This window comes from Saccopteryx leptura, chromosome 2 (genome assembly GCF_036850995.1).
Source record: "Saccopteryx leptura isolate mSacLep1 chromosome 2, mSacLep1_pri_phased_curated, whole genome shotgun sequence".
NCBI lineage: Eukaryota > Metazoa > Chordata > Mammalia > Chiroptera > Emballonuridae > Saccopteryx > Saccopteryx leptura.
The window spans coordinates 168,400,289-168,417,088 of NC_089504.1; the positions used below are offsets into that span (position 1 = coordinate 168,400,289).

Below are 16,800 nucleotides of genomic sequence, written 5' to 3' on the forward strand. Positions count from 1 at the left end.
GTCAATTGTTTCTTCAAAGCATATCTGAGTTGGCTTTACTTCACCCTAACTGAAATGGGCACCAAGAAATTTGATATAAGTAAGTCTCAGGAATGCTTGGGAAGATATATTAAAAGTCCTCATTTCTCTGTAATAGAGTTTAGTTCCCAAAAGAAAAGCTCTTTTTAGTTGAACTGTTAACCATATAATTTTAGAGTTGGTGAAGTTTCATGCATTTAATTCAATAGTTTCCTGTTTGTGTTCTGGTAGTAAACTAGTCACACATCAACACCCATTAATCATACAACTGACACCTGGCTCTTAACAACCAGCAATTACATTGGCCTGTGACCACTAAGACCCCCAGTGTCTCAGCCTCCCTTGCAGCAAGATGTGGCCACTTGCTGGATTCTGGCCAGGAGAACACGGGCAGGGGGAACATGTGTCTCCTGGACCTGTCCTTAGAAGCATCGGGAGCACTCGGTCCCCTGCCAGGACGGCTGGATCGTGTCAGCGCCCAGCACCTAGTGCCCAGATCTGACCACCGGCTAGATGAGGACAACATCATCAGAGGACAGAATGGTCAGGTGTGCGGTTGGGCTCCCTGAAAGCCTGTACATAGCTGCAGTGGCCCGTCACCCCGAGACCTCATTTTAACACCACTACACTTAGAAGAGTCTCTTTATCGGAGCAGTTTAACCTTTAGCTGTAATTAAAATAGGTAAACTCAAACTCTCTGTTCTCCATCCTGGGACCTAAGTTTCACCTGAAAACTGACAAAAAGAAAAAAGGATAAAAAGACATACTCTAATTATTTAGCTTTTGAGTCCTAGATAATACTGAGTTGTTGGTTCACTGTGAGGCCTGAAGAGGCAGGTGGTTGAAAGTCAGGCTGTCACCTGCCTCTAACTGGGGTCCTGAGCCAGAGACATGTCAGGGGGCAGGGCTCCTGCTTCTCGGGGCTGATGCAGCCCAAGCCGAGTGTGAGAAGAAGAGATTATCAGAATCACATTTTGATACTTCTGTAGTTTTGAAAACCTTTGATACAGTCTGTGATATTTCTTTTTCCATCTTATTAAATATTTCAAAATAAAGCAGTATCACCATGGTACTGCAGAGAAAATCTTTTCTGATCACAAAACTCAAAAGAAGGTCATGAAACAGAATGTGAGAAAAAAGGGATGGCCCGGCGGGCCTGGCAGCGACCCTCCGCCGTGCGTGTGCTGGGCCAGAGCGAAGCCCTGTCCCCAGGAGTGTCCTTCGTCAGGCACGGCTCTGTCTAGTACAGGAAAATAAAATACAATTTTCAAACCAGTAAAACACACTTAGCTACTTCACTACAAATAATAATAATAATATATCCAAATTCAAATCACATCATTTAAAAAAAACAAACTCATATGTTTCTAGGCAATTACATGCCCCCAAATACACGTGGGACAGACAGAGGGAACAACTCACTTCAAGCACAGGCGACCTGATGAATTCTGGAAATCCTCCTCTGAGAGCTGCCAGTTTTTAATCGACCCTTTCACAAATCCTGACACCATGATGAAGCCCAGGACCAGCACGTTGACACAAGTGAATACTTTGTTGACCATGGCTGACTCTTTCACACCCAGAGTTAAAAGTCCTGAAAACGTTAATACACAGGAAACTCTGAGCATTAACCTCATAGCAGGCAAACCCTTCCTGGGATAGGGAGAGATGAGGATGAGGACTTAAGAAGAATCCTCATGGCATCAAATCTCTGAAGACTTCAGTGAAGCCTCTGGGGAGGGGGCCGAATTTATGATCTTTCTAGAGGAAGTGATCAAAGTCCCGGGGTTTAACAATGCTGTGAGGACACCATCCAGGGGGCAACAAGAGACTGCAGTTATGGGACATCAAGCCCCACGAGGATAAAGTGGCAGCCCGCCCCCCACCCTCGGCCCCATGGGGATAAAGTGGCAGCCCGCCCCCCACCCTCGGCCCCACCGGGGATACAGTGGCAGCCCGCCCCCCACCCTCAGCCTCACCTAAGTATGTTACTGAAAACCACCCTCAGGAGCAGGATTTTACTTCTTCCAGGGGAGAGACACTTTGCTCAGTTTCTTGGCAGACTGAATTTTTTAAATGAGGAAATCATTCAGATTGACTTGGGGATGTCAGCAATATCAGCAATGACAGGTGTCTGTGGCTGCAGAACCACTGCTATGGATGGCCCCCCTGAATTCGGTGCATTACACACACGAAGCAGACAAGCTCTAGCTCATACACTCATATTTTAAAAAATGCCGAGTGATAATAACGCCCAGGAAGCACATTGACAACACAGGCCACCTTGCAGTATGCCATCCGGGGAGTTCTGTGGCAAACACTCGGCTGGGCAAGAAAAGAGGCATAAAAAGTTGCCCAGGGAACACACGGCCACCACTTATGATTTAAGATTGTTGCTCTGCTATGTATGTCTTGTATACATTTTAAAATAAAAAACACTCACATAACAGACTGAATTCCAAGGTGTAGGCGTGAGGAGAATGGAGCAGCTCATCACAGGGACCACAGTGCCACACTGGGCTGGGTCTTATTTTCCGTGCCCCTCCCTCTCACGTTAATGAAAATTATAGTGCTAACTTAGCTTCTGATACATGCTCCAGCAACTGGACCAGAAATACTGTGGAGACTGGCCCGTGCAAAATCATCTCAATTATAATACATAGTGGGCAAAATTAGGCAGGTTGTTTTTAAAACCTATGCAAGGTTTCCTAACATCCAAAGAGAATTTATCTGCATTTAAGCTTAATGTTTATATCAATGAAACTCCTGCCAAAGAGGCTGAGACACAGGTAAATGTCAGTAGAAGAAGCTGCCATCGGCTGTGGGCAAGCACTATGTGAAATTTAAAAATTCTGTACCCACAGCTTTGTCATAAAACACATTCACTTAGAGGGTGTTCTGACAGCCTGCTGGTGTGAAAGCCCCCGAGACTGACCCCAGACACCTGCTGGCGCTGCACAGAGGCCACGCCCCTCCACCATGACCAGACTGAAGAACACCACCTTTTCTTAGGTCATCACAGGGTCACTGTGTTCCTGGGTCACGTGCACAGAAGGCCTGCAGTGCTAAAAACATCTTCCTCCAGTCACATAAACACCTGGGGTTCCCTTAGTTATACATGCCACTCAACTTGGCAGCTATTAACTAGGCCAGTATGTGTATGTGAATCTATCAGATATAAGTACGTGAATCTGTCAGAAGCCATTAAGACAAAAAGATATCTGCGTTAATTACAAAACAAAAATGGAGGGAAGGAAGAAAGAAAAGAAAACTTAATGGGAGCCTGCCTTCTACCTTGGACCCCTCCATCCAACCTGATGGCTCTCTCACTGTGTGGCTGTACCTGTTAAGATGAGAATTATAATCACAGCAAAGATGTCTGGGTTTTTGGCCAGCACTCCAGGGGCGTTCAGAGCCATGTGTGTCTGAGAGAATTCCCCAATGGGTTTGCCAATCAGCTCATCAAACGTTGCACTCCAGGCTCTCGCCACACTTGAAGTACCTGTCACATAAACACACACCAGAGGAAAGGGAAAGAAAGCAATTAACAAAGCATTTGCCATCAAGCTGGACATGTACCCATCCACACAGGGTCACGCCAGCGCACAGCGTTCTGCAGCACCAGACCTCAGCATGCACAAACTCAGAGAGGGTCCGTGTTCTCAGTGAAAAGAAGAAAGATTCTAGGGCCTGTGGAAAAAAATGTAGTTTTCTACCACAACCTAACACATACATGTGTTTCAAACACATAACTAAGTTATTAATAAAAATTTCACAAAACAATGTTATCCTTGCCACCTGAGAGGCACTCAGATAGTATTTATTCAATTCTACCTATTTTATTTCATTACAAAAAGAAACACTGACGGCAAGCCATCAAGTTGACGGCACGAGGCACTTGAAGGTTGCAGTTGGCAATGTACACATTGCTCAGAAGCTCTTTCTCCAAGACCCTCATGGTGAACGCTGCTCTCCCAGCACCATCACATGGCCGACCCTCACCGGCCACTCTGTGCCTGACCTGGGTACAGACCCACAGGTCCTCACACACCTGCCGGCAAACAAAGCTCTCTCCATTCTCCTTGCACCCCATCCACAGGGAACACAAATGGAGGCAGTATACCCAATGCCAACCACAGCTGACTGTGCACACTCTCTTTCTGAACAAAGTCACTGCTTTTCCAGCACTGTTCCTTAGGAAATGTCGCTAAAATTCCAAGACTCATATATAGCATTTTCCTTTGCTTTCTCAAAGGGAGCCTTGCCGGTGACTGCAGTCTGGACTGCCCCAGGAGTTTGCCAGAGTGATCTGCAGAGACTCGATTTTGCTATTTAGTCTCACAATAAGTATTTTTCCAGCAGTTCAAAAATGTAACCAAATTTCTTTATGCTGAGCAGTTGCCTGTTATGACATCTGTCCACCAAGGCAACAAACCCATGAAGAATCATAGTCTCCCCTCTCCCCCAGGGACTGGTCCACTGCCAGCTGGGCTCCTGAACCCCACTCCATGGGCTGAGAGGGGCTGCCTGGCCTCCCCCATCCCCAGCTGAGTCAGGACTTTAAACCCCATGTCGGCTGAAAAAACTGCCCTGACCAGTAGCTAACGCTGAGACATTTCTGCAGTGACATAGGACACAGGCATGACCCCACACAGGTAGGTGGTGCTCTGGAAAAGAAGCATCATCGGTGGTCTGTCACGCTCTCTCATGTCTTGTGCCTAGATAAGTTCTCTGGAAACACAAGAGCACATTTAAAATGGCTGTATTCCCACCAAAACGCCTCAGCTTGCCTGAGCATTTGTGCTTGTAAGTCTCAGTGTCGGCTGAGAAAACCACGGCTGTGAATTTCATCATGGAAGTTAGAAGAGTAAGGCAGGTTAGCTCGGAGCAGACCAGCAGGCTGAAAGGGAGGGTGGCCTGGGCAGGTGGCAGTGGGCACCCCACAGAGGCCCAGGCCCGTGGTCCCAGTAGGCCACACCCAGCAACACACAGGCATTCTCAGGACCCGCATGGCTTAACTTACCACATCTTACTGTCTTTTGTTAATAGTACAAAAAGCCTGACAAAATAGGAACGGAATGTTCAGTGGCTATTTCTAGTTCCACTCCTGTGAACTGGCCACTCAAATCCTTTGGTTATTCTTCTATTCAGATGTCTGCTTCAACAGAACGAGAAGCAGCCATGAGAAATATTACTTTGCAAAAACAGGTAACGCTGTGACAAATGTTTATGATCTGTTGTTTCATAAATAAAGAGACAGCCTGACCAGGCGGTGGCACAGTGGATAGAGTGTTGGACTGGGATGTGGAGGACCCAGGTTCGAGACCCCGAGGTCGCCAGCTTGAGCAGGGGCTCATCTGGTTTGAGTAAAGCTCACCAGCTTGCACCCAAGGTTGCTGACTTGAGGAAGGGGTTACTCGGTCTGCTGAAGGCCCACGGTCAAGGCACATATGAGAAAGCAATCAATGAACAACTAAGGTGTCGCAATGAAAAACTGATGATTGAGGCTTCTCATCTCTCTGCGTTCCTGTCTGTCCCTATCTATCCCTCTCTCTGACTCTCTTTGTGTCTGTTAAAAAAAAAACAAAAAAAAACCTTTAAAAAAAATAGACATACTATGCCAAAAATATGCATTTAAGTTTACAAAAATATGGACAATAGTTAAATCCCTACACGGTACACTCTCATGAACAGATTGTCTTTTTCCTGCATTGTGTTCCTAATATCTCACAGAATGTCCTGCACAAAGCAAGTGATCAATAAATATTTATTGAGAGAATGAATGGATGGATGAATGAAAAAATTAATGTCTCCCGGTTCTCGGATTGAATAATTTCTACTCTCTTCTTTATGTTTGTTTGTATTTCCCCCATCCTGCTGTGTCCATGATGAATTTACTCTAGTAGTCAAAGAAAACCTAACTAATATAGACTAAGTTCTTTTTAACTAATTAGAAGCATCCTATTGGTTCTCTATCTTTTGTGTTAACAGGAACAACCTCCTTGTTAGCCTGGCTTGTCCCCACTAAGCCCTGACACACTTGACCGTGAACACCAAGAGCAGTGGTGCCTTGTAAGGAAGCCTCCACTTTCATAAAAGGAAACAGTCAAGGCAGGAAGGGAGGTCCTGGGAAGAACTAGACTTGGTTAACTTGGGAGCAAACTGGGGACCCGCCCCTAGTTGGCAGGTGGGAACAACAGAAGAGGGGGACTCACCGATGATGTAGGAGAGAATGAGGTTCCACCCTGTGATGAAGGCCCAGAGCTCCCCAACAGTGACGTAGCTGTAGAGGTAGGCCGAGCCGGTCTTGGGGACACGAGCGCCAAACTCGCCGTAACACAGGCCAGCCAGCACCGAGGCCAGCGCGGCAATCAGGAAGGAGATGACAATGGCAGGGCCCGCGTTCTCACGGGCCACAGCTCCGGCCAGGACGTACACCCCGGCACCCAGCGTGCTGCCCACCCCCAGCGCCACCAGGTCAAAAGTGTTCAGGCAGCGGGACAGCCGGCTCTCCTCGTGGCTGCAGTCCACCACCTTCCGCCTCAGCATCTGCTGACCAAGGCTGAACAGCATCTTGCACCCCATTCTGCTGATCAATCTGCCACAGAGAAAGAACAAGGGCATTTCATCAAAGCCACCCTTTCACTTCCTCTAATCGCAACAGACCGTGGCTCACATCCCTTACTCACTGCTGACATGTTTTCAGTGTCAGAATCCCCAGTCAGAATCCCCACCTAGGGCCTCTCCAGCCTGAGGCTTGCCCAGAGTGCACAGAGACAGCCAGGGGCCAGGACACCAGCTGATGCACCCTGAGGCCGCTGAGCCCATTTCTCTCAGACCCTAACTGAAGCCTTGTATGGCAGATGCTACAGTGTGAGGGAAACACACTAGTGACCATGTTCCTGCCCTCAGCAGTCATGCAATTTGCCAGGAAAAACAAGATATCATTCGAAGTGTACTGTAAGGAGAGGCAACCAAATCATATTTTAATTTAATCATTGAAACCCAGAGGCCTCAAGTAGTAATGGTCACTCTTTTAAGATCTTTCTGGAGTCCTCTTGGAACAAGGACCAAGCTGTTTCCACTTTTAAGTTAACAGAGAGTTAGGTCCAGAGCAGAAAAATGTTTAACAATTATTAGATGTTAGGTTTTCTTGTAATTGTTACTACTCCAGGAATCACTTTTTCCTGGACCCAAAGGTCAGCCTGATGTGTATATGACGTACTTCTGCACACGTACTAAGAGCACGTGTTTGCATGTGGCTCACCTCCCCATCCCTCACACGGGACAACCTGTGACGGCCCGGGAAGCCAGGCCAGCCTTGAAATAGATCTCCTGGAATGCAAGGGCCAACCTTGCCTACTAGGTTCATTCCAAGGGGGGCTGTTGTGAGCACTTGACCAGGATGGGCCGGGGCCCACCTTCAGGGTGGTGGGACTAAACTCCCCACCCTGAAGTGGGGCTGCCCATAGTAACTTCCTTCCACAGTAGACAGTCTAGAGAGGGAAGAAAAAAGAGCCACTTAACAGCAGAGAAACTAATGGTCAACATCAGCAGTGACAGTCATATTGATGGTACGATGTGATAAGAAGGATACTTCATCTCATATCCAAACCAACAGCCCGAGTCTATTCATTAGAAAAATACCAGATGAATTACAGATAAGGAACATTCTACAAAAACACCTGACCAACATTCCCCAACAAACAAAAACAAGGAAATGGTAACCAAAAACAAGGAACGTGAGAGAAATTGTCACAGGCAAGAGGGGCCTGAGGAGGCAGGACAATCAAATGTCATGAGGGACCCTAGATGGGAAAAAGGACATTGGGGAAAACCTAAGAACATCTGAAGAGTACAGCCTTTATTTGTATCAATTTCAGTTCATGATTATAATTAACATACCATGCTAATGCAGGCTGTTAACAGGGGAAAGTGGATTTGGGGTATATGGAAACTCTGTAATAGCTTTGTAATCTTTCTACAAATCTAAAACTGTTCTAAAATAAAGTTAATTGCCTGACCAGTGCAGGTGCAGTCAACAGAGCATCGACCTAAGATGCTGAGGTCCTCGGTTTGAAACCACAAGGTTGCTGGCTTGTGTGTAGGGTACTTGGCTTGAGCGCGGGCTTGCCAGCTTGAGTGCAGGACCATCAACACAATCCCAAGGTCACTGGCTTGAGCCCAAGGTCGCTGGTTTGGCATGACCCCGCCCCCCCCATCAAGGCACATATGAGAAGGAATCAATAAACAACTAAAATGAAGCAACTTATGAGTTTATAATTCTCATTTCTCTCCTCCCTGTCTCCCTTCCTGTCTCTCATCAATAAAAATAAATAAAAATTTTAAGTTAAATGGTTTATTTCTTTTTTAAAAAGCAAGTGCATAGACAAGCAAACATCATTATTTTTGGCTACTGAGATACAAAAAAATAAGTACTGACTTTTCATCTTTAGCATCAGTTGATACTTGCTGACCTAACTTTGCTGCAACTGGAAACGAAACAATCTAAATGGAGATCACAGATCGCCAAAGTCCATATCTAACCACCCAGAACATTCAACTGCCTGCCATACCCTGCTGGCCCAGGACAGCGCCCTTCTGTGTGGGTCAGGTCACGGGACAGGAGGAGCTGGGATGATCCTTTCTGCACTTTATCTAACAGTTCTTAACTAGAATGATGAATAAAAATCATCCAATCCAGTCCCACTGTTACACAGATGAGAAAAAATAACTACAAGAGCCAAGTTTATACCAGGTCACAGAGCTCTGACGGCAGAGCGGCCCAATGCTCCTTTAGGGCTCTGGCTTTACAGGTGGGAAGGAAATGAGCTCACTGTGTTGTAAGGTGGGGAGGAAATGAGGAGAGATGATTTATTCGTGGAGCAGGAAAATCAGACTCAAGGGTTTGATAAGAGCAAAAGAGGGCAGGTGACCAGAACAAGAGAGGAACGAGCACAGAGGTCAGTGGCGTCCCTGTCTATCTTTAGCACCACCGGCCTGTTCCTGACAGCTCGCAGGCCAGGAGCAGGCTCTGAGGGAAGGTGGTTTCCCAGCCAGAAAGTTTCAAGACAAGAGACACTTGAGGGGGAACAGGAATGTGAGGCCCTGGATGGGACACCAGGCTGGAGAAAGCAGGTCTTTGCTCAGACTCTAGCCTTATGGTATCCTATTAATGGGTGGACATAGCAGCCAACTACGTAATTTCGGCTCCCTCCAGCTGAGCAGCTGGCCAAGCACATGGCAGATGGGCTTGTGGCGTATAGGTGTCTGCCCCGAGTTACCTGGAAGGCTCTAGAGCTCACATAACTTTAACAAGAAAGGAAGCAGAATGCTTGTGACTGACAGATCTGCAACCAGATGGTAGGAGGGGTCCAGAAAAGGGCGTTTCAGAACAGTGGCCACTGTGGGAGAGAAGGAAACTCAAGGCAAGGAAAAAAACCTATGTTGAAGGAAGTGTTCTCAAAACCAGATCTCCACTTCCTCCCAGATGTTAGAAGGCCCAGGTGCAAGAAATTAGATTTTAAAAACATCCGAGTGTAGATGAGACTGGTAGATACTAAATATGGAGATCCAAGAAGTAGTCAGAGCCTTGGGAAAGAAGGTAAGAAATGTGAGAACTGAACCAAAAGTACAAGGCGGGGTTGTAAAATGACAAAAACAATGGTCATGCCTGACCAGGCAGTGGTGCAGTGCTAAGAGTGTCGGACTGGGATGCGGAAGACCCAGGTTCGAGACCCCGAGATCGCCAGCTTGAGTGCAGGCTCATCTGGTTTGAGCAAAAGCTCACTGGCTTGGACCCAAGGTCGCTGGCTCGAGCAAGGGGTTACTTGATCTGCTGAAGGCCCGTGGTCAAGGCACATATGAGAAAGCAATCAATGAACAACTAATTTTGCAAGGCGCAATGAAAAACTAATGTTTGATGCTTCTGATCTCTCTGTTCCTGTCTGTCTGTCCCTGTCTATCCCTCTCTCTATCTCTCCATCTCTGTAAAAAAAAACAAAAAAAAAACAAAAAAACAATGGTCATGGTCTGGAATTGAAACAGGGCCAGGTCCTGGCTGGTTGGCTCAGTGGTAAAGCATCAGCCTGGTGTGTGGAAGTCCCGGGTTCCATTACAGGTCAGGACACAAAGGAGAAGCATCATTTGCTTTTCCACCCCATCCCCTCTGTTCCCCTCCTGTAGCCATGGCTTGAATGAGCACGTTGGCCCCAGGCGCTGAGGATGACTCCAAGGCCTCGCCTCAGGCACTAAAACAGCTCTGTTGCTGAGTAAAGGAACAGTGGTCCCAGATGGGCAGAACATCAGCCCCAGACAGAGGTGTTGCTGGGTGGATCTTGGTCGGCGTGCATGCAGGAGTCTCTCTTTCTGCTTCCCTGCCTATCACTTGATTAAAAAAAAAAAGAAAACAGAAAGAAAGAAATGGGCTGGCTCACACCCACAGGTCCTCACTGAGCAAAAGGAGTCTGTCTGCCTGGGAGCAAATGTGATATGGGACCTGGACTATTTAAAGCCCCCTGGGTCTCCATTTCTCTGACTCCAGGCAGCCAGGGACAAAACTCACTCATCTCACACCTGTCCTCGACACAGCCGGGGTAGAAGGAAGTGTATAAACCCACGGCCCTACCCCCAGGAAGCAGTGTCAAGGTGGACAGGCCCATGGGTGATGGAGCTCCATGGGAGGGGTGTGGGAGCTGGTGCAAGTTTAACTGTCTCGGAGGCGACCACTTTCATGGAGAAGGTTAATTTCATCAAGTGAAGACAGAGGCAGAAAGCCTAGAAATCCACCTGGTCACATCTGTGCATCTAGTCAGAAGCCTCAGTTATAAAGACATTTAATGTTTTTCTAAAATCCACAACCTGTAGGTAATGTGGCTTCTCATTGGCATGGGCAGGCACACAATCCAACATGATGGCTGAACCTCACGGTGCCCACCATTCACATTCAGCTTCACAAACCAGTAGGCCAATATTGTCCACTGTCACCTAACTTCTGAGTAGTGGAGCCAGGATCTGAAATGAGCCTAGGTCATCAAGTGCTATTCCACACTAGGTGCCAAACTGACTCAACTTTGACCAAACTTAATCTCTCCGCTGCCTGATAATTCTTACTTTGTCTGTCACCCTGTCTAAAATCCTACAAATAAAAGATTGACATGTGTTAGGCCCTGGCTGGTTGGCTCAGTGGTAGAGTGTCGGCCTGGTGTGTGGAAGTGCTGGGTTTGATTCCCGGTCAGGGCACACAGGAGAAGTACCCATCTGCTTCTCCACCCCTCCCCCTCTCCTTTCTCTCTGTCTCTCTCTTCCCCTTCCACAGCCAAGGCTCCACTGGAGCAAGTGGTCCAGGGGCTGAGGATGGCACCATGGCCTCCGCCTCAGGTGCTAAAATGGTTCCAGCTGCAAGGGAACTACGCCCCAGATGGGCAGAGCATTGCTCCCTGATGGGCATGCCAGGTAGATCCTGGTCGAGCACATGTGGGAGTCTGTCTCTCTGCCTCCCTACTTCTCACTTAAGAAAAATACAAAAACAAAACAAAACAAAAAACGACTGACGTGTGTTAAGTGACAACCTCTTCTTGAATGACAACACCTCAGTAAAAATTAAGTCAATTAGTTATTCACAAGGTGCAGTTAATAAACATAATCTACCCACTTCCCTCCAGCCACTGAACACAGCCCACTGGCTGAGGCCACAGGAGCTTTATTTGAGACCCAGGAATGTAGGTGACATCATTCCTAGATGACCCGCAGGGTTGGTTCCAGGACCTCCCCTGACTCCTGTAAAAAACAAAATCAAGGAAGTTCAATTCTCATATAAAATGATGTGGTATTCGCATATCATCCACACACATCCCCATATACTTCACATCACCTCTAGATTACGTATAATACCTAATGCAATGTAAATGCTATGTACATAGTTTTGATACTGCATTGTTTAGGGATAAGAACAAGACAAAAGTCTGTGCATGTTCAGTACAGATGCAATCATCGTAGACCTAAGCACATAGCGCACGTACATCAACAACAACATAACACTTTTTCAAATACTTTCAATCCGCAGTTAGATAAATCTGCAGATCTAGAGCCTGCAGATCTCGCAGATCTGGAACTTGCAGATGTGGAGGGTGGCAGAGCCGCACCAGGAATTCAGCAGAGAGTTCTGGAAAGCACAGAGAAAAGAGGCTTAGAAATAGCACATGGAGGGAGAGCTGGCCCAAGCAGAGGGATTAAATATTATGTTGGAGATATTATGTATCTGATAAAAGAAGAGGAAAGTGTCAACAAAGCATGTATAGCTTTCCTTTAAAACATAACATGTGAATATAAGGGTGTGTAAAGAATGATCTAGAAGAACTGAGGTGCTTGTCTCTGAATAGGAGATCATGGGTATTTTTATTTTCAGCATTTTGACAATTTTTTTTCTACAAGTGTATATTACTTCTGATGTAACCAACATGGAACAGTGGGAAAAAGGAAGCCAAGAGAGTCCACAGAGCAGTCAAACTCATGCCAGGGGTCCATCTAGGAGACGTAGATAATGGGTACATGGGGTCATTTTTCTTTCTCTGACCTCTGTGCATGTTTGAAAATTTCCATAAATGTGAAAAGAAACTCATCTAGGGCTGACCCAGAAAACATAGAAGAAACACTTTTACCACCTATAGCCTCAGGCCAGCATAGCCCCGCAAAGCTAGAAGCCACAGCTGCGGAGTGGTTAACATCTTTTGTATAGAATTGTCAATATTTGGTCTTTTTTTACCTAGAAGAAATGGCCGAGAGTAAAGGATTTGTAACAGGCAGCCGCAGTCTTACCTCTCACAGGCCACTTCTCTGAGCCTATCTCCGTATGATTGGGGAACAAGATTGAAATCAGAAAAGACAAAGTGAGTTCCAAGAACAGACGTCAGAACAGAGTGATTCATAGGTTATCAAAAAAGCAGCAACAGCTGGAGAAAGACACTGGTAGACACACCCAGTTTTGTGCTACACATCACGAGGGACACAATGACTTTTGTGGCTGACCTTCTCCTTTCAGCACGATACCCTCGGGGGCAGGGGGGCGATAAAGCCCAGTGGAGCCACAGGTGACAGCAGGTAAGGCTGGAGTGTGGGTGTGCGGAGAGGGGCAGGAGAGTCTCAAATGGTCAGCTGAGAGATTGACAGTTTACTCAGATGTACAATTTTTAAGTATGTGTTTAAGGGCATCAACAAAATAGATATTGAGAGGATCACTCTGGTCTCATAAAGGACAGACTGGAGGAGGAAGTGGCAGGTCTGGTGGCTCGGCCTTTTTGGTAGAGCAAAGCAGATGTCCATCTTTGAGCATGGAATGTCAATCTGAATAAGAAAGCACCTTTTGCATAAGCCAATGCTGACACTTTCATAGTTACCTCCATTTGTCATTTGTTCCATGCCCTAATGTCTTCCTTAGAGCCCTGAGGCACACGCAATACACATGTCCGTGATTACCATGGGGATTATCTCCGTGACGCCTGTCACACACACAACCCCTAAGCAGGAAATGCCATATTTTATGAAGGTCTTGCTGTCGTATTTGCAACCATACTGCACGGATGACCAAGATTTCAGACATTCACCCCAAGGAAAGCTGTAAAGTCTGAAAGCAAGGTCACAGCCCACTGCTGTGGTTCACCCCCTTGCCTGCCCTCACCTCGGAGCTGCCCGCACGCTTTTCCACTGTGGTTTCCTTTCACGTAACATACTTGGAGGAAACATCCTGGTAGGGGGTCACAGGGCAGTCTCTCATGGAGAGTAGAATGGGACTTGATTCATCTGACATGACTTCGAGGCATTGGAAGCAAATGGCTGATTTCATGAGGTTCTGCGAATTCCAGAACAATCACAGACCAGGAGAGGACTACGTAGAGGGAGGGGCTGAGCCAGAGATGAACAAATGTGGTTACTTCCACTAGACAAGCAAGCCAGGCGTGGCGGTGAGCGTGAAGGAGCTCGCGGCATGCCACTGGCACCATAAACACAGGCGGGGCTGCTGGCTCCGCTTCAGCGGAGGGCTCCCGTGCAAGACCCAACCACAGACGTGGCCCCACAGTCTCAACATGCCAATCCTTGGTCATCCAGACTGCAGTTAGCTGAAATTCTCCCTCCTCCGGTCTCTGCATCATGATGCCATGTCTTCAGAGAACAGGGTACATGGCCTTTTTAAAGAAGTTCTTAAAAGGCTGAAAATAGACATGGCAACTTATACCCCCAAATGCTCTCTGTGTGCTCTCCTGCCACAGAAAACAGCAGTCACTTGAGACTCAGGCCATATTTTCCTACACAAAGAACATGACAAAGCCACCACTGGGTACTAAGGCAGCTCACAAAAAGCAGTTTAACCTGCAATGTCCCCAGAACAGTGCAGAGCCCCTGGAGCCATGCACCACCCAGCAGAGTCGAGGGGGCGAGAGCTCTCCAGGCTAGGAGGAAGGATAAACGGATCCTGGAGAGTTGTAATCTTTTAATAGATTTAAAGTCATGGGTAATTGTGGAAAAAAAACACAAAACCATAACAATGTTTCACAAACACAGATAGTAGGTGGGATTCACTTTTCAATCCCTCCTCTCCAGGGCCCAGGAGAGGGGACCTGTGGTGGACAATCTAAGGTGCCCAGGAGCTCCATCTCCAGTGTTCTTGCGGGTGTGGGTGGGGACTGCGACTTCCTTCTAATCAACAAAATACGGTACAGAGGATTAGGTCTCTCCTGTGACTACATTATGTTATATGAGGCTCCAACATGCTAGCTGACTCTCCTTGCTAACCCAATAGAGTCAGTGGCCATGCAGGTAGACTCCAGGTCAGCCAGCAAGAGGCTGGGGCCTTAAGTCCTACAGCCATATAAATGCACTTGGCCACCTAAAGGATTGTGGGAGCAGATTCTACCCCAGCCAAGCCGCCACATGGGAACACAGCCCCAGTCAGCTCCTATAGTAGCCGCGTGGCACTCAGGACAGCACTGCTACACTGGGCTCCAGCTCCCGACCAGAAAAACTGTGACAAAATAGATGTGTATTGTCACAGCCGCTATTTTTAGAGAGGTTTGCTAGTCTAATGGCCCAAACAGGAGATAATGAGTCTGTATTCATTCTCTCTTTAAATCTTCAAGGAACCAGAGCCTCATCATTCCTTAACCATCTCTCTGCTTTGGTAGTTGAACTAATCTTCACCTCACCTGAAACCATTTTTTCTTGGTAAAGGCTGAATGATTTGAACAAAGAATGGCAAATATTAAATGGCTATTACTTCATTTTTTTAAATTGTGTGTCTACCCTCCCCTACACTGTCCCTGCCTTCAGGGTGCTCACAGCTGTACAGGCAGAATAAGTGCCCATCCACGCCATCAACAAATACTGTCTTACACCCACTACATGCTGCCCCTACTAGATGCTGAGGACACGGCAGGGCGTGGAACAAAGCTTCCTACCCTCTCAAAAGAGAAGACAATATGACCAACCAAAGAACACACACAGGCATGGCAGAGACCGCAAGGCCAGGAAACACACCATCTCTGTCACCATTTGGCACCTGGTCTGTATCTCTTCACCTGAGGAGGGTGACATCATGGCGGCGTCCAGTAGGTTGTGGCTTCCTCTGATTGGACAAGGTTCAGGACCTGTACCGATGGACCTAGGGCCATCAAGAGCTTCCCCATACATTTTGCCTAAGCACTGTCCACCCCCAAAAAAGGAACAGCCTGATTGACGTTTTTCACTCAGATGAAAACACTCACCCCCCGTCAGGCTGTTATTAGGTAACAGAGGAAGAGATTCTAAAATAGTCTGTTACAACAGCAGAGACACACATCTGACTATTGCAACAAGAGGAGGAAAATACAGAATAAACTCACTCTAATTTAAGCACTTTTATTAAATAACTGCTGAGAAGGAAAAGGAAAAAGAAATATTCAAGGCTCACAGTGGCTTCTGGCACTCCACAGAATCCCTCCTCCCTCTTCCCTGCTGGCAAGGATCTAATTTCCTGCCTTGGGAAAGTGCTCCTGGTAACTCTGAACCTTTGCTCTGACAAAGGTTACAAGACTGCAACAGCCTCAAAGTAAGGGGCTTACTTAGAGCCATCACCCCCACCCTCTCCTACACCCTGGGAACTAGGAGCTCTAGGAGTCCCTCCTCCTTCTATTCAAGGCAGCTGCTTAGAGATGTTGCCAAGTGACAAAGGGCACTGGCTAGATCCCACCAAAGTCCCTCCAAAGGAAGACTCAGTGTGGGCTGCAGAGCCCTGAGTACATGAGCACTCTTCATATAGCTGCACACTCAGAGGTACAACTATGAATGGCCCCCAAGGAACATAAGAATGGGAAAGGAGAATAAGTCAGGTGGTGTGCATTACACACACACACACACACACACACACACACACTCTTGAAAATAAAAGACCCTTGCTTTTTGTGATGAATAAAATAGTGACAACGATGAAGTCTCTATGTAGTAAACTCATTTTTTTTTCTTAAATTGAAAATTGAAACAAAAGCTTCCAAATATGTTATTAGGAAAACCCTTTTGTTCCCTCACTACTACATCCTATGCCAAACCCAAAAAAAAGAGTCAAATAAAACTGGAGCTACTCTTATTTAAAGAGAGATGGGCACACCAAGCCCACTGGCAAGCCGTGCCCGCCCCCGCCTGGCTCCTGCGCTCCTCCAGGACTCTGGGCCCAAGGACCTGCCTGAGCAGGTCCACATGGCAAAAAAAAACACACACCCCAAAACAAGCCACAGAAGAATTCTTAAGTAAAAGAGT

The 16,800-nt window shown here is 47.0% G+C and overlaps 1 protein-coding gene across 4 annotated transcripts in view; it reads right to left on the bottom strand.

Moving 5' to 3' along the window:
- The window catches only part of SLC7A1 (solute carrier family 7 member 1), a 61,059-nt gene that overhangs the window by 15,913 nt on the left and 28,346 nt on the right, over positions 1-16,800 (bottom strand). For all 4 annotated transcript variants that reach the window (XM_066369283.1, XM_066369281.1, XM_066369284.1 and 1 more), the window contains 3 exons: positions 6,234-6,616; positions 3,362-3,520; positions 1,441-1,612 (listed from right to left, as the gene is read on the bottom strand). In XM_066369283.1, the coding sequence (XP_066225380.1) occupies positions 1,441-1,612; positions 3,362-3,520; positions 6,234-6,603 (701 nt within the window). In that variant the 5' untranslated portion in view covers positions 6,604-6,616. The remainder of the gene's footprint in view (positions 1-1,440; positions 1,613-3,361; positions 3,521-6,233; positions 6,617-16,800) is intronic.